The sequence below is a fragment of the Ambystoma mexicanum genome, chromosome 4q (genome assembly GCF_040938575.1).
Source record: "Ambystoma mexicanum isolate Mex_15411 chromosome 4q, UKY_AmexF1_1, whole genome shotgun sequence".
Classification (NCBI taxonomy): Eukaryota; Metazoa; Chordata; class Amphibia; order Caudata; family Ambystomatidae; genus Ambystoma; species Ambystoma mexicanum.
Genome location: NC_090928.1, coordinates 227,681,814 through 227,699,653, shown reverse-complemented (window position 1 = coordinate 227,699,653; position 17,840 = coordinate 227,681,814). Strand labels below are relative to the sequence as shown.

Here is a 17,840-nt window from a genome sequence, read left to right as displayed (position 1 = left end):
AGTAAGCTATTACAGGTGTTTTTAATCCTTGTCACTGACATTTTCCAGTCCGATGGAGTGGCTTTCTTGGCCCATCGTATAGAGTTCCTCATCTCCCTTTTTCTTATAACTATCAGTCGATTGTATGCGTGTAGTGGAGCGCCATAGCTTTTCTCTTTAGACCCGTTTTTTACCAGGAAGGGAGCCAATGTTTGCACATAGCTAAATGCCCATGGTGTGCTTAGAGTAGTAGATTCAGTGATTTTCTCTTGAAGAGAAAGAGTTGCTAGGTGCACATCCTTCCTCCTCATTCTCAATCTGTACCCGTTATTTACTAACTCAAGGTCACCCGACATAAGTAGATTCTCTTTATCTGCGTCATTAAAGCATGACATTTTGAAGACGTTGTGATCGCTGGAGGTGGTCGGCATCACTTCCAGGCCTATTAGAGAGTCAATCAGGTCCCGGGAAATGAAGATTTAGTATATAACTGAACCTTATGAACCTCTTTCCCAGGAATGATGGCGCGCCCCGCTGTTTCAAATTGGCCATTTATGATGTGCACGTTCCTGCTTTTCATTAAGTCCAACCAGAGCACTCTTCTCTGGGTTTGGGCATTAGAGGTTTCCAGGTGGTCTCGGGTGGCTTTTTGTTAGTCGTCAATGCAGTGAGAGCTCAAATACCCGCAAAGTATGATTGAAGGCTCCACTTGATTGTAAGCTTCATCAATCGCTTGTGCCACCTCCTCAAGCATTTCTTTTGAGGTGGTCTGTGTCGGGTTCCAGTAGATGTTTATGATTGTTAGACTTTGTGGGCCTTCCTTCTTAGGTCCCAGTACAGTTTGTTGGATGTTGGGTCCTGTTATGATGTGGGATCTTACTTCAAAATCTATGCCGTTCCTAATCAAAGTCAATAATCCCGCTTGTGGACGGCCTGCCATGTCCCTCACAGCGGGATTCAAAACTGGTGTGAACCTATCCAAGACCGGGCAATCACGTAGCCAGGTTTCCTGTCGGCACACAAAGTCCAGCTCAGACCAGTTTAGCTACCTGTTTTGCTTTATCTTGGCCACATGTGGAGATCTCGTACTTATGCTCTCCAGACTCTTGCAAAATTAGTTATTGGACTACTTTGGAACCCCGCCCCTCATGGGTTACCATGCTGCCCTCTGCCAAAGAGCAGACAATAAGCATGAGGCGCAAAAAGAGTGGAATATTCCAGCTAGAAGCGGAGAAAAAAACCCATTTTATCTCCTTGCTTTGGTTCCCATTACCCCAATCACTGCACCTTCAGAGCGCTCCGACTCCCTTTCTGGCTTGTTCTTCGGCAGACAATACAATGACTATTCTCCCCTGCTTGTGCAAAACAAGGGTTCCAAAATTTTAACCTAAATCCTGAATTTAATTCTTATTCACTAATTGGTATCTAAGACATCCTAAATTAATTACCCTTGAAATCCAAAGTATAATCTAAAGAAGTAGGTAAAGCTTATATTTCAAATGAATTCTATATTTTATTAAACAGAAAACATGGATTTTTTCAAACACATAATAAGACTTCTAACACAGTAGCTCAAAGAGATTCAGAAGAACAATTATAACGATTTGAAATCAGAAAGACTTCTAACATAGTGACTTAAATAAATTCAGCATACAATAAACTCAACAAAAAAAACCTGAACAGAAAAATGGAAACAATAAATGAACAATCCTAATAGTGAAACACATGAATCTAACAGGTCACACAAGTTTTAACAAACAATGTAAAAACAATGAGAAAAAATAATAATAATGAATATGTACAGTTTCACAATAATGTGAATTAACAGGTCTGCCTATTCTCCCTGGCTTGGTCATCTAGCATAAATATGTGACCTTGTCTTCACAGCAGAAATACATGTTTACTTGCTGAGCCCATAAAAACGTAGGCTTTCATTGCTTTTTCATTGCGGTGAATGGAACTGAATATTCAAGATGGCCGTGCATCTGCACCATGTTTTCTGGCTCATTTTGCACACGCACTACACTCCCTTTTAGCAAAGAGGTGGGACAAGCCCCTTGTGTTCCATGAAAGGAAAATGAGGTTCTCCCCCCGACCCCCTTCACCAGGGGATTGTCCTAGTGTGAGGGATTGGATGATAGAGCGGTAGTCAACCAAGACCAGTTTTCCTCCTCCTGCGATTTTGATGATTTTTGTTTTTTTTGTATCTCCACGTTGTCGTTCGCCACCACACTATCACAATTATTTATTGTCTGCGTCAACTTATTCCCAGAATGTTTGGAGGCGGCGATGATATTGCAAAAGTTAGAGATGGCTAGTTTAGCCGTGGTCCTCATCAAGGGAACTTGAGGGTGCCTTTCTAGGGGCCGGTCCCTGTTTAAGGGGGTGGCAAGGCTTCCATAGCTTGCTCTTTCTGAGCTAAGTGTTTTTACTTGCCATTTAAAGTTGAAGTTGCCACTCTCCTCGATTAGGTCTGTCAGATCATAGCCCATAAGCAAGAAGCTTGGGGCTGCTGAAAGCATCAGATTTTTTACTACCGTGGAATGCAGGTGCAGAAGAACCAGATCCAGCCGTTTCTTTTTTTTCAAATCCACGATCGCCAGATCGTCTGTGTTTATTTGCCAAAGGGTCAGGATACATTGACATAGTCTCTGAACATTCTTTCTGTTCAGGATCAACTCCAACCCTTTGTCAACCACTCGCTCCAGTCTCAGGCGTCTGCCCAGCGGTCTACTCCCGGTTCTCCCCTCTTTTCGGTCCCGACCGTAGACATTAAAGTGTTAAACTTTAGGGAGGTATGGATCATCTTTTTAGGGAATAACTTACCCCTTGGTTGGACCATGTTGGCCCAGCAATTAGATGGCCTTGTAGAGTCATTCCCCCCTGACTCAATTGTGTACATCTGGTTTTCAGGGCTCAGGGAATTTATTGATTTTTTTTTCCTGGGGGTCCATCAGGGGCATTGTCAGGGTCACAGTGAGCATCCTTGTGCTTCAAAACCTTTGCCCTGGTTTGTTCCTGTGCCAAGGCTATGGCCACCGCTCTGTCTCTTCTTTCAGCCAAGGTTGAACATTCTTTTGGGTCATTCCTTGTGTTCGAGGCTCACACCCGACTGACTGTCGTTCAGAGCTATTGAATAGGTGGAGATGTTATCTGTAAGTTGATAGGTTTAAGAGTGTGGTAAGAGCCTCCGTGTCCAAGATTTCCTCTCTTCCACACAGGGGTTTTCCCTCGTCCCTATTGTCTTCTGTGGGATCTTGACCTGATTTCATTCTGTTGTTTTGTTGTTTGCTCTTTACGTTGGATTCCATGTTCCGAGTCAGCTCGTTCAGCTTGGAGTGGGTCCGGTTTTTTGCAGCATTTTAGAAGCTTTTTGGTTTAGCCCACAGTAACTGGCGGGGTGTATTGGGAAAGAGGCTTGTCTCTGTTCTTCGCCTTTTCCTGCTGAAAAGTGGGAAGGCTTTTGTTGTTCCAATGTCTGTAGTAAAATCTACAGCTGTGTTAGCTGTAGATACAGTCGGTTGTGTCTTCTCCACTATAGCCCTCCCCTTCTCAGCGTTGTCTTCAGGGTGGGTGTCTGCTGTTCCCTCCATTATGTCTCTCGGGGGGACAGTCGAGGGCCCTTCTCTGGCTGTCTTTTTTAGGTCTCTCCTGAGCCGAGCCACTTCCCTGTAGTGTTTTGGGCTGTGTAGTTTTCCTTTGGGCCAGCCTTTGTGTTTCTGTGAGCAGAGCTTTAAAGCAGCATAAGCAGCCGTCCGTCAACTGCTTGTTAGTAGCGCAAGTTTCAGCTGTGTGTTTTTTCGGCTGTAATGAAACCTTCTTTAAATATCATCCTGGAATTGCCAAACAAGCGGATTGTTCTTTTAGAGTGTCATTTATGGCTTCAGCCCTTTGGGTTTGGGTTGATAGCCGATCTGTGTCATCCAGGGTGACACAGGTTCTTACACCGAGACTAGGGGGGTTTTGGCTTTCGAACTCAGGCATAGTCTGCTTAGTGGGTGTAGCTATGAGGGCAACCAGGGGGACATCCCCACTATGACGGTCTTCAGAGTGTTTTCGGCCATATCTTTCATGGCTTACATCCCCTACCCTCAGTGTCCAGTGCTCTTTAACGTGTATCTTGTTTGCCGTCAGTTATTCTGGTTGAGGCATTGTAGTCAAAGGAAGGGTGGGCCAGACATACTCTGTCATAGGCAGAGCTCCAGCCCTGAACAAAATTTTCTTTTTTCTCTAGAGGTCCGGCCAAACCCTTGCCCATTTGATGAGTGTAGTCTTGGCCTTTTCTGAGCAGCGGTTCTGGCCCATCTACTTTGATCAGCCATGTGCCATGGACTAGCTTGCTGTTCCGCTGAATCATTGTCAAGAAAGCTTTCCAAGTGTTCCATGTCGGTAGGCTCACCTTCTCTGAGCTGAGAGGGGTTTGAATCAGTTATTATCTATGTTAAAGGACTGTTTTTTGTTTGTTCCTGGGACCCACTAATACTAGCCAGTTTTTGCGCAGACTCAGAGACCGTTTTTAAGGTTTTAGTGCTTTTCAGCCCACTCTATTTCCATTTTGTCATGTTAAGACAGGTCTGTACTTGTGTTACCAGGCATGTTGGTTTGGTTTTTAGTTCGGATTGGTTCACCAAATGGTCTGAACAAAAGGCTTTTTCCCCCGGCTGGCAGGGCAGGGCGACTGCAAGCGGGGTTGACGTTAGCCCGCTCCCCTCCTCTCTTACTGTTGTTTGAGAGGCTTGGGTGGTAGTGTCTTCCACCTGACCTGCGGGAAGGATAGGCCATTGAGTGGTCGTAGTATCTATTATAGGTATCATGGCTCTACTTTATGATTGCCCGGGCTCTGTGTGGATAGAGGTAAGAGGGGCGCCCCCTCTGGCCCTGGCTCCATAGTTAATTCTTGTTGGTCTTGCAGGCCAGACAGCCGCACCTGGGAGGAGGGGGAGAAGCTTGTTTTTGGCTATGCGGTATCCGTCTTAATTGCACCGCTGCATCCACCCAACAGCCCCATCTCCCGATCTGGGGATCCGCTGAGTAAAACAGTTGGCAAGATCTCTGTCACTGCGGAGGGCGGCATTCCTAACATACACGTCGTTGGTATTAAATCTTTGGAGGCCGAATGAGACCCCCCGCAATGACGGGTAAGGAAGGTCTATAGCGGCTTGGTGGAGTCAGGGAGGTCGGGGGGAACAAGGCTTTCTATTTTCCTGCATCGTGATTGAGTTGGCACAGCCATTTGTCAACTCTTCAATTTAATCCCCCACATCACTCGTTGATTCACTCACCGGCCGCAGGGTTTGTTGGGTGGGATGTTGCAGGCAGCCGCTTCGCAGGCTCTGCGTCTTTTCTCCAGGATCGCTAATAACAGAATTCACATCAAGCAAGCTGCATTTGAGATGTTTCCTGGACATAGTTTAGCGCGATCAGCTCCGTAATCCTCCTTACTTCACTTGATTCCCCAAGCCCAGTCCCTCCGTCCCTCAGCCACACGAGGCAGCAGTCGGATGACTGGCGAGTGACTGGACTCGGCTTGGGGCTCCACGCAGGCTGTCCGTGCCTCGCCTTAGCTGATATAGATTTTTGTAAGGACATAGTAGTAGTAGCTTTGTGAAAAGCTCTTCCTCCAGGAGCAGAGTTTTACGACAAACGTCCCCACACTCAGGCTTTCAAGAGTGACGGCCTCGGCTTGAGACTCTGAGTAGGCGCTCTGCGCCTCAGCCGATATAGATTTTCTTAAAGACACAGTAGCAGTAGCTTAGTGAAAAGCTCTTCCTCCAACAGCAGAGTTATACGACAATCGTCCACACATTCAGCCTTTTCATGAGTGACTGGACTCGGCTTGGGACTCCACGCAGGCTCTCTGTGCCTCGCCTTAGCTGATATAGATTTTCTTAAAGACACAGCAGCAATAGCTTAGTGAAAATCTCTTCTTCCAGCAGCAGAATTCTACGACAAGCCTCCTCACAGTCAGCCTTTTCATGAGTGACTGGACTCGGCTTGGGACTCCACGCCTCGCCTTAGCTAATATAGATTTACTTAAAGACACAGTACCAGTAGCTTAGTGAAAAGCTCTTCTTCCAGCAGCAGAATTCTACGACAAGCGTCCTCACACTCAGCCTTTCAAGAGTGAGTGCCTTGTCGTGAGACTCCACGCAGGCGCTCTGCGCCTCGCCTTAGCTGATATAGATTTTCTTAAAGACACAGTACCAGTAGCTTAGTGAAAAGCTCTTCCTCCAGCAGCAGAGTTCTGTATCATATGACCAACCTTCTATAGGGAGCGGCTACTGTAGAGCATACAATATTGTGTTTGCTGGTTCCTATGTCAGGTTTTGTGCTTCCGCGGCATGCAGACTTGACATTCACAGTGATCCTGTACTGGTGCAAGATTCTGACGACCTCCTTCTTTTATAGTGAGTCCACATTGCTTTTTGTAGCGGCAACTCTTTGTGATGGCCATCACTGAAACCTGGACACCTCCCCATAACACTGCAACCCTTGCTGCACTACATACTGACCTCATTATATTTTCACATTCCCACAGAATTTATAAAAAAGGCTGTTGGCATCAAGGTCAGCAAGCTCATGCCATCTGCCTTGCTCCCCCCACACTGCCCTTACCTCCCCCTCCTTCGAGCGAACAGCAGTCAAACTCCTAGCTCCCACAGCTCTCATTATCCTCCATATTTAACACCCACTGGGCAACACTAATCTCGTTTTCTTGGACCTAGTCATACTACTTGCATCCTTCTCAGCCAACTTCCACTTGGTCATGATGGATGATGGCAACCCCTCCAACCCCCTCCCCCCCACCATATGTAAGGCTCAGTAATTACTACTTGGCTCCAGTCTCTCTGACCAGTCCCTTGTTAGCCAAGTTAGTTCCTCCCTACAAGCCCGTTCTCCTCGGCTTGCCCCTATCATTGATCTACCCTTAACTCAGTTCAGTGACACACTTTCCAACTCATTTGACCAACACTGTGCTATATAACTAGTCATCCGGCGACTGAAGACATCCATGTGCATCCAACTATGCCTCTGGCATATTGACCCTCTACTTCTTTGCTGCCTTCAAAGACTCTCTCCTTACCTTTACTACTGGCCTTGGCTTAGCCAAATCGTTCTATTAAATAGAACTCATATCATCCCTTCGCTAACATCCTCACAAGTTCTATATGAGCATTTTGGGTTATGCCCTCTCCTCCAGAAAATCTCCATATCCTTCTCTTGCAGGTAACGTGTCTTCCTACGTTGACCCCATATGCTTTTAACCCTTCTGTCTCTCCCACTTCATCCCTCCTTTTTGCTGCCTCCAATCACCTGCACCCTCTCTTCTTTCATACATCAGCCCTATATACCTTGCTGATCTCCTACCAATCCTCAGATCTGTGTGAACCCATTGTCCCTTTAGCTTGTCAAATAATTAAGGAACTTGCACACATCCTTCCCCTGCAGCTCTCCTCCCTCTACAAACTTATATTTCCACTGGCATCTTCGCCGTCTTCTATAAGACAATCACTGCCATCACTCTTAATAAACCCACTGATGACCCCAGCAACCCATCCTTTTTAAGACTTGCCTCCCTCTACCCGACCACCCAAGATGCTTGAGCGAGTCATGTTCAATCACTTTGTCACCTACCTGGAGAACCACTATATCTGTGATCCCTTAAAATCTGTATTCAGGAGAACAAACTCTCCAGAAACAGCACTCACCCATGTAAATTCTTAACCACAGCCCACAACTCTACCCTCTCTTACATTTTGCCCTACTTAATCTCTCTGCTGCCTTTGAGGCTGTGGACCATCCCTCCCACTTCCAGGCCCCTAGCTTCCTTGGCTGTCGCAGCACCCATTCTCCAAGTACAAGCCCTTGGCCCAATCCTCTTCACTCTCTACACCACTATACTGAGTAAACTCATCTCCTCCTTCAGCGTTAACAACCATCTCTTGGCTGCAAACACAGAGATTTTCTTCTGCTTTCCATCCTTCACCTCAGTCATCCCTCAAAACCTTACCAACTGCCTCACAGACATTCTCCATGGTAGGGCATTACGCTGTCTGATTCTGACCTCTTTTATAACAGCTCATATTTCCCCCTTCCTCCAAAGCTACACTCAATCTCCCACCTTCTTTTCACTGAATATCCTCACTCCTTCTTCCTTTTTGACAGTGACCTGAGACTCCAACAGTTCAATATGGTTATCACCATGTCTCCGAGAGTCAACCTCCTCAACAATAACAATAATTGCTCCCATATTACCCACAACTCAACCAAATCTTTAATGTCTACTCTTATTCTCAATAAACCTAATTGCTATTGTGGCCTACTCATTGGTCTTCCCCCTCCACTCCTTCTCTTACCCTCAAGAAAGTCCTGAACTTTGGTACTCTGACCAGCTGCAACTTATTCCTATCCTCCCCATCTCTTCATGCCACCACTTTGCCTGCTGATTCTCAATGCAGAATTGCTCTCTTTCAATTCCTGCTTATATTCTTCAAATCTCCACATGGCCTTGCTCCTCTATACCTTACAGTCTCCATCTCCCTGTATACCCCATTATTCACCACATGTTCCTCGTCAACCTTTCCTCCATTCCTCCTTCCACTTTTGCTCATTCTCTTTACTTGCTCCAGTCTGTTTGGCATGCACTGCCCTCAGATATTAAAGCTATCCCATCTCTATAACACTTCAAAACCAGACCAAGCTCGACCTGCTGCCCTATGGAGGAGACTTCCACCTTCCTCCCCATCGGACTCCAGTCCACACTGATTATAATATCTTATGCTTTCATTCAACTGTATCATATGTTACTATGTGGATTTGTATAATTGTGTATACCATGGCACTAGACCCATTGAGGTGCTCTAGCTACAGGTATCCCACTGTTCACATACATCCCAGGACTCTATATCCCATTATCTGTCCTCCTCATCTACCTTCTACAAGTCCCACTTAACGTCATTCAATTGTAAAAGCACTGTAAGCCGGGACGTCCTCTGTCTCCTAAGTTTGATTCCTATGTTCTGTCACAGATGACATTGAGAATGCACTAACTCTTGAAGAAGGTTGAAGGATTTTTCATTAGTATTTCCGCAAATGGGCTCACTAAGGGCCATCCCTCCCTCTTGTCTCCTCTAGGCATTTTCCTCTGGAGCCCATGCCCTGAGCCTCAAGGTTGTCAGTGGAGATCAGTAACACCTCCTGTCTAAAATCTGACTTGCTGGTTGTGATGGCCTAAAGGCAAACACCTTAGCTGCCTGCTTGACTCCTTCTGTGAATTCTTAGGTGGATCCTATCCATGCATCCCACATAAATAATAATGATTGGTATGGCTGGATTCTCAACTCTCGCTCTGCTGCCAAACACTCCTCTGACATCTGCCACCTCCCTGAAGAACTACGCCTTGATATCCTTGGTCTTACTGAGAAATGGTTCATGGCCAGCTCTGTCACAAGCCTTGACACTCTCCACCCTGATGGCTACAAGATCCTCTCAGCACCCAGATACTCACAGTCCGGTGGGGGGAGGGTAGCCCTGATCTTTTCTGAGTGGATTCCTGCCTCAGACCTACTCCTCTTTTTAATGCCTTGTCTGTAGGCTTTCTCTCTCGCCTACCCATTCTCTTACTGTGTCAACCGTCTACCGGCCTCCTGGTCAAATCACCTCATTTCTCTCTGAGTGGGCAGACCTCTCCTCCTCCCTTCCTGGCCTCTACCACTCAACTCCTCCTCGGTGACCTCAACATACATTTAGACTCTCCTTGCTCCTCCTCTGTACTCTTCTGTGACCTCTGCGACTTCCTCTCCCTGTCCATCCTCCCCTCTGGCACGACTGAGTCTGCAGGGCACACACTCAATGTCTTGATCTCCTCTGACCTCTCCCTCCCTCTGACCACTCCTCTCTCCTGGAGTGATCACTCCCTCCTCTCTTCTCATCTCTCCCTCTCTTCCCCCCAAGCCAAGCCTACCCCAACACTGCCACCTACCTTCTCAGACATCGGGCCCATGAAGCGTGTGTCACTTGAGGCTTTTGCCGCCACTTTCTCCGCCCTGCCCCCACCTTTGGCTGTCTCACATCCTGACACAGTCCTGTCTCTGCTCTACTCTTCAATTTATGATACTCTTGATGCTCTTGCCCCTGTCATGAGGATCCGTTTTAAGTCCAAAGCCAAGTGCAATTCCTGGTATGACTCTGACCTAGCTACACTTAAACATAAGTGTAGGGTGGCTGAGAGGAAATGGAGGACTTCCTGTTCATCCTCTGACAAACTGGCCTGTCGCCTTCTACAAAAGCAATACCGACTCTCTGTCCTCACCAAGAAGAGAGTCCACATTCAAGCTCGTGTCTCTGCGGCATCTAACAACTCGGCCGAACTCTTTAAAATCTGCAAGGAGCTGGGCAACCATGCTGCAGTCTCTACCCCTCCTGTTGCCTCCCAGGCTCTTTGCAATGCCCTTGCCTCTCACTTCATTTAAAAAACCCAGGACATCCTGTCTACCCTCTCCACCCACACCCCTCCGCTCCCCTATCCATCTGTGCTTGCTGACCCTGCTTTAGCCACCCCCCACCATCCTCCTCGTCCTTTCCTCTTTTCTCCCCTGACGAGGTCGCTAGACAAGTCCGATCTATGAAAGCCTCGTCAAAAGAGGTTCATCCCTGTTCCTCTAAAACCATCAAGGACCACATTTACACCCTTGCTCTGGCCCTTTCTGGTTTTTGCAACCACTCCTTTGCCTCAGGATCTTTCCCCTCCCCTCTGAAGCACTCCCTTGTGCATCCTCTTCTCAAGAAACCCACAGCTGATCCTTCTTGTCCAGCTAACTATCGCCCAATTTCCATTACTGCCTTTCTGGCCAAACTCCTGGAAAAGTTGGCCATCTCTCAGCTTAACCTTAATTCCAATTCTGTTGGCTGTCTCCATGACCACCAGTCTGACTTCAGAGCTGCCAGAAGCACGGAAACTGCTGTCCTGAACATCTGTGAAGATCTGCTCTCCAACCTTGACTCTAACATTCCCTCTGTCCTCGTCCTCGATCTTTCTTCTGCCTTCGATTTTGTCAACCATACCATCCTGCTCAACCGTCTCTGTGAAAACCTGGGTATCACTGATCATGCTCTGGCCTGGCTGACCTCTTTCCTCTCAGATCGACCCTCCCAGGTCCAACTTAGGTCCTTCCTTTCATCTATCTTCCTCTCTACCTGTGGTGTTCCCCAGGGGTCGAAGCTCTCGCCCTGGCTTTTCAACCAATACCTGGCAACTCTCGCCCACTGCATTGACACTTTCTACTCAAATTTCCAGTGCTACGCTGACGACACTCAACTCATTTTCAGGCTGCCCTCTGCCACCTCCTCTCCCTCTCTCATCTCTGATTGCCTAACTGCCATTCAAGATTGGTGTGCCGCCAATGATCTTTGCTGAATGCCAGCAAGACGGAGATCCTCCTCATCGGTACACCTTCACCATCCTTTCCCCTCACTCTCTGGCCGGCCTCCCTTGGCCCTCCTCCTACCCCCACCTGCGAGGCTAAGAACCTCGGGGTCATCTTTGACTCCACACTCTCCTTCTCCGCCCACATCTCTGATGTCTCTAAAAAGTCAAATTTCCTACTGCACCTCCTCAGAGGTACTCTGCCTTTCCTCTCCTTCCCCCAGAAGCTCATGGTATCCCAAGCTCTGGTTCTCTCTAGGGTGGACTATTGTAACAGCCTCTTTCTAAACTACCTGCCTCTACTCTCCGCCCTCTGCAACTAATCCAGAACAGGGCTGCGAGACTTGGCCTTGGCCTCAAGCCCTGGGATCGTATCTCTTCAGCTCTGAAATCTCTCCATTGGCTCCCAGTGGATGCAAGGATTCAATTCAAAACCCTCTGCATTGTCCACAAGGCTTTCTGGGGCCTGGGTCCAAAATACCTTCAGCTATCCCTCTGCAAATACCTCCCCTCTCGAGCTCTTCGTTCCCCTATCTCCAACTCCCTCAGGGTCAGTCGTTTTTCAAAGAAACGAGCTGGGGGTAGATCTCTTGTCTTCGTCTGGGGCCTCGCTCTGGAACATCCTCCCTGCCACTCTAAAACTTGAGGAGAACCATCTCCGGTTCCGGAAGCACCTCAGACCTTCCTCTTTTCTTCTGCCTTTGCTCCCCCTCTCCCCTGCTGATCTGTTCTCTCTTGGCACTGTGCACCTGGCCACCCTCTTTCCTCCGGGCCCAGGTACCTGCTCACCCCGCCACCCTCCCGCACTGCCTCCGGGCCACCCCTTGCACTGGGGTCTGTATCTGTACCCACACAGGCCCCACCCCCTTTTCTTCCCGGACTCATCAGATCCTACCCTGTCTGCTGCCTTAAACCTAGCAGTTGCAAATTGCTGGCTGCACTACCACTGTTTGTTGCCTTTATTATTTATTTATTGTTATTTATCTGTTTCTCCTCTGCTTCGCACTTTCCACTTCTCCCCCCTTCCATGCACTTTTCCCCTCCCACTCTCCCATGCACTTTCGCGTTCTCAATGTCACTGGGCCGAGTAAGATCGCTGTTTTGTTCTCCCCTGTACCGCTCCCTTGCCTTGCCAGCGCTCTGAAACACTTGTGTACGAGCGCGATAGAAATAAAATATCAATATCAATTAAGTGACAGGCACATGCAGAAAGGACAGAGACTGGGACCCTTTCAACTCCCACACCCCACCTCTAGGGCAGGATTGTCTTTGGAAACCCTGTGTTATGCATCCTGCCCCAGGATTAGAGGGTCAGATCCCTGACCCTGTCACAGTACGTCCTTTCTGATAGAAATGACGCCCCAAACTTCAATAAATACAAATACATTATTACAAATACAATCAAGTGCTTTGCGGCTGGTGGCAATTTAGATGGCTTGCTAGATTTGTATTGGCCTAGAACCAGTTTGGCATTGATCTGTTGGTAGAAGCTGTACCGTAATCCGGCTTGCTTTAGTTCTCAGATGTAGGATAGAGGGCCTCTGGAAACCAGGTGAGTGGACATTGACGTTCTGAAAGATACTTTAGCTGTATATCTAGTTCACCTGTCACAATTGCATGGTGTGACAGACACCCATTGCAAGTAGCTAGTGGCGGGCAGGGATGCCGCCCGCTTTGCAAGGTGGCCCCTGGCAGCAGTGTATGGTGTGCTCTTCAAAGACCCCTTTCACTTGCCCTGTAGCCGGCGATCTGCAAACAGCGGTCCACGACCCACAGCTCCTAATTCCTTGTAAACAGAAGGAGACATGAATCACGAATTCAGTTAAAAGCATACAATCAGAGACAGGAGATTCAGATCCACATGAACTTTTCAAGTGGATCAATAATTCAAGGAGAAAATAGTAGGTAAATTACTTTGACCTGTGCAAACCTTCCCTCACCTGGAAGGGAGAGTCATGTTACAAGGGGAGGAGGTGGACCTAAGGGCTCAGGGCCATTTAAGTCCAGGGAAACCCAGTAAGGAAAAGGAGAGCCAATCAGAGCGCTTGTTTCCCCAATCACACTATGGAGTATAGTATTCACAAGTTGGCTGTGGGGAGAATGTTGATCCTGGGAGCTTGTATTATAGAGACAAAGGAAAAGCAGGATACAGGAGGAAGGAATGATATGCATGGAGAGGGAGAGGTAGGAGCTGGAGGATGGAAATCAAGATGTGGAAGAAAAGATGAAAACGGGGAGCAGAATTGGAGAAGGTTTGGAGTTTGAGTAGCAAGAGAAATATCTGAAGGAAGAATAGAGTAAGACAACAATGGAAAGTTTGGAGTTGGAGGAGGAAAGCAAGATCAGGAGGAGGACAAAGAGGACTAGAGAATCGACATTGGTCAAGCCAACTGAGCCATAGTAAAGTATTGGGAGTACCAATTGGCATGTTTAGAGAGCACTAGGGCCTGCAGTGTAGAGAGACTAGGTTACAGGGGCATACCAGCCTTGCTGACCTGAGCCCAGATACTGGTAGCGAATAAAGCTCTGGGAACGAGAGAAAGCAAAAGAGGAGAGGAAGAGACAGAGAAATAGCCCAGATCCTGGTGGCATTGGTAATCCCCATCAGTCCAATTAAAGAGCTCTTGATACTTAAGTCCCAAGTAAGAAGCTGACAAATTCTATCCAGGAGGACTCATTAGGGAGTGAGAGGTACACAGACAGCCAACTCTTCCGACTAGGCGAAAGGTGTTGATCCAACATGAAATAGCATGGCAGCCAACCCATTCCAGAAGGCGGTGTGTGCTGGATCAACTTGCAGTACTGTAAATTGTGAGGGAGACCTTTTGGGGTGGGGAAGCCCCCAATACGTTTTTTTTATTTGAGGGACACCTGCCTGGGCAAAAATGCTTATGTAGGTTTTGACTCGGGGCCTCAGGCCAAAATAGACGAGGTGTTGAAGCAAGTATGATATCTCAATCTCAGCTCCACTGTTCTACTTGAACCTTCCACTTATGCTTGTGTTGATTCCCCTCTCCAGGTTAGGCCACTCACCAAGCCATCCTGTTTTGTATAATATAATATAATAAAAGGTGTTCAATTTTCCATTGTGACATTTGTGTTTTTTATGCTCTCCAAATCATTACAACTGGATTGTGAAAATCAGGCTTCATCCATGCCGAATCCCAGTAATAAGTAAGAAATTCCAGCGGTAGTTAGCGGTATAATTTTTTTCCTGGCGCCCGGGAATGGTCAATTACTGGGTCATTACGGCTCGCCGGACCCGGGATTAGCCCATTCCTGGGCGCCGGAAAAAATGATTCCCCATTCCCATTTAGTCCTATTGGACTTAATGAGAATGGGGAGGCCGGATGCACCGGCACCATTCGTGGATGGTGCCGGTGCATCCGACATGGTCGGCTCGCGGGTTCTGGTCTGCCACCCGCGAGCAGACCTTGTAGTTTGCTGGTCCGGTAACAACGGTACCGGCAAGCTTACCGGTACTGTTGTTACTGTACCGGCAAACTCATAATAAGGCCCATTGTATTGCACAACATTTGTTTGCACAACCATTGTGTGTCAGAAACAATTAATTCACTAAGAGTCCAGAGAAAGAACATTTGCTGTGAAACACATAGGCTTGTTATTTTGAAAACCTGTGGCTCTTCTTTTGAAAACTTTTTTTGATAAAAAACAAAAACAAAGAGATAAGAAAATAGAAAAGCATCTACATTGTCCCAAATAAGTGTGTCGTTTCAAATTATACTTGAAAGCATATCAACATATTTCTAAAAACACAACAATCCTGCTATTGCCATTGGCAAAATACTGTTCTGTAAACCTATACACAGCAAGGAACATGAATGGCTGAATATCACTGACAAACACGTTGGTTTTACGCCAAACACAGTCTCATTTGCGTGGCAAACTGCAGCATCATTGAATCTCCAACACCCAATACGATATCGACTTAAACAATTTGGATTTCAGAATTGCTGTACTAAATTGATGTAAACCTATAATACAGATATTCAAATTAGTCTCTTCATTGTATCACAAGATGAAAATCTTACTGTGATAGGAAAACCTACGTTGGTCAAAGTCTCAAAAGTGATAAGGTGTTTTCTGCTTTTTGTTTGCAGTTGCTGCGAGAATTGAAGCATCCCAACGTGATTGCGTTGCAGAAGGTGTTTCTTTCCCACAGTGACAGGAAGGTGTGGCTGCTCTTTGATTATGCAGAACATGATTTGTGGGTAAGCAAGATATGTGTAATGTTTGTGTGTGTTTGTGATAGCATAATCTCTGTATGTGGGGTAAACAGATTTAGCATATATCAAAAACCTTTATCTGCTGATATGGAGGGCAGAATGCCCTGGTTTGGTAATAGCAATACTTGACACTACAAAGGACCGAGGGAGGGTCTCACACCTGAGTATACCCTTTATGTTCACACATTAGAAGACTCAGGCTGGTCTATTATGTCTGGGCTATTTTTATAAAAGTTTTTTTATTTTCTATTTTAGGTTCGTCCTCCTATTGATGTTTGATGTGGAGGGTTTTTGTGTTTCTTTAAAACTGCTTCATAGATGAAAAAACCTTTTTTATTTAATTTCTCTAAAATGAACTGGTCTTTTTAGTTTTCTTTTCAGGACTCAGTTCAAAGTTTGAAAGGTCCTCGTGTTGTTTTTCTCAAGGAGGATCACAGACCAAAAAACTTCCACCGAGTTTCGGAATTTTATCACTCGTCTGGATGGTTTGGTGCAAGAAAAAAAGCCAAAAAGCCTACCGGTTTCAGTGGCACTAACAAATTGAAACCACTTTCATCAGGGCTGGGCAGGCACTCATAAGTCCTGAAAAGAAAACTAAAAAGACCAGTTCATAGAAGACATAGGAGAGCTGAATTAAAAGACTTTTGGTATCATCCAACACTGTGTTCCAAGATGTGCAAACATAGTATTCAGACTTACCTCAAAGAAACAACACCTGTCGTTGTTTAGAGATACAAAACAAATACATATATTTAATCAAAACATTTTTTAAAAAATCCTGTGGATAGAGAAATGAAATTAAAAAGGTTTTTTCATCTGTGAAGCAGTTTTAAAGAAACACAAAAAACTCCACATCAAATATCAATAAGAGGACGAACTTAAATAGAAAATAAAAAAACTTTTATAAAAATAGCCCAGACATAATAGACCAGCCTGAGTCTTGGTAATAGCAATGCCAACAGCCCCTTTCAGAATCCAAAGAGAGGAATGACTGAAGCTTTATGGTGTCTAGGGGGAGATTTGTAATGACCCTAATACTCAGGTCTGTAAAAACACATTTTCTCACATTCTTTAAAGGAAATACACAAATATTGTGTTTTCAGTGCAATGTGGTAAAGTAACCCTTCTAGTGAACCAATTTACCAATATATTGCAACACAATCAGTCGTGGAACACAGTGTTTACTCAGCAGTGACCCATGTACTTTTTATTTGTGACCTAATTACCCATTACCCATTATGCATTTGATCGTTATAACGATTGCTTCAGGCATGAGAGAATAATGCCAAAGGCCTTGTAATTACCTTAAAGACAGGAGCCACCTAACTGCCACCCCCACTCAGCTTTCATTCAACACCCACTCAACATTTTCTGAGCTACACGTCGTGTGGCTGATTGCTATTTTTGAGGGTATCAAAGATGTTGCTTTTTTTTTTTAAAAAAAGTAAATAAACTGATGTGGATATGTCTGTTTCTGAAAGGAAGGTCTGCTAATCAGACACCCCCTTTCATAAAATCTCTGAGCCAAAATTATAGTGCAAACATCTGTTTTTGCTACCTTGGCTGAGACAGTCTCCTGACACCCACAGCACCAGTTGTGTAGTGGCATAGGGCAGGTTCAAAGATCACAAGTGCATTCCTGACAGCTACTAGCACACAAAGTAACTACAGGCAGGGTTGCATTTTAAATGCCTGCACCTCTGATATACATTTTAATAATTGTGTAAACCTGTCAGCTTGGTGGCTTGTCAAAAGTGGAATATATAAGCCATTCCTGGTTACAGCATTGTGGCTTTTAGTGTCACACTATTATACAGCCCCAGGATTTCATATCATAGTAGTGTCCGCATTGTTAGCAGAGCTTTCTCCTTGACAGGGCTAATGTGTGCTAGCCATCTGGCCTGGATAAGCCACATGGGGCAATGGCCAGGAAGTTTCCTTTTTGATTCCCCTGCAAGATGGGTAATACCTTCCCAGGAAACCTGGGAGTTCAGTGCTTCAAAGGCAGCACTGCCATAGCAAAGCCACACTCGCATCAGGTTACTGACCACTGGAGTCCTTTTGAAATCTACAGATATGGAAAGGAGGTGGAGGGAAGCCAGATAAGAGCGGTAGGCTGAGTGAGGGGTCCCACTATTGTGATTTCTGTTGGGGCACTCTGCAGATTCCTGCCTCCCCACCATTCCCTT

At 46.2% G+C, this 17,840-nt stretch overlaps 1 protein-coding gene across 6 annotated transcripts in view; it reads left to right on the top strand.

Annotated features, from left to right (window-relative positions):
- Window positions 1-17,840, top strand: part of CDK19 (cyclin dependent kinase 19) — a 1,825,462-nt gene that overhangs the window by 371,661 nt on the left and 1,435,961 nt on the right. For all 6 annotated transcript variants that reach the window (XM_069607768.1, XM_069607765.1, XM_069607766.1 and 3 more), the window contains one exon: window positions 15,526-15,636. In XM_069607768.1, coding sequence (XP_069463869.1) covers window positions 15,526-15,636 — 111 coding nt within the window. The remainder of the gene's footprint in view (window positions 1-15,525; window positions 15,637-17,840) is intronic.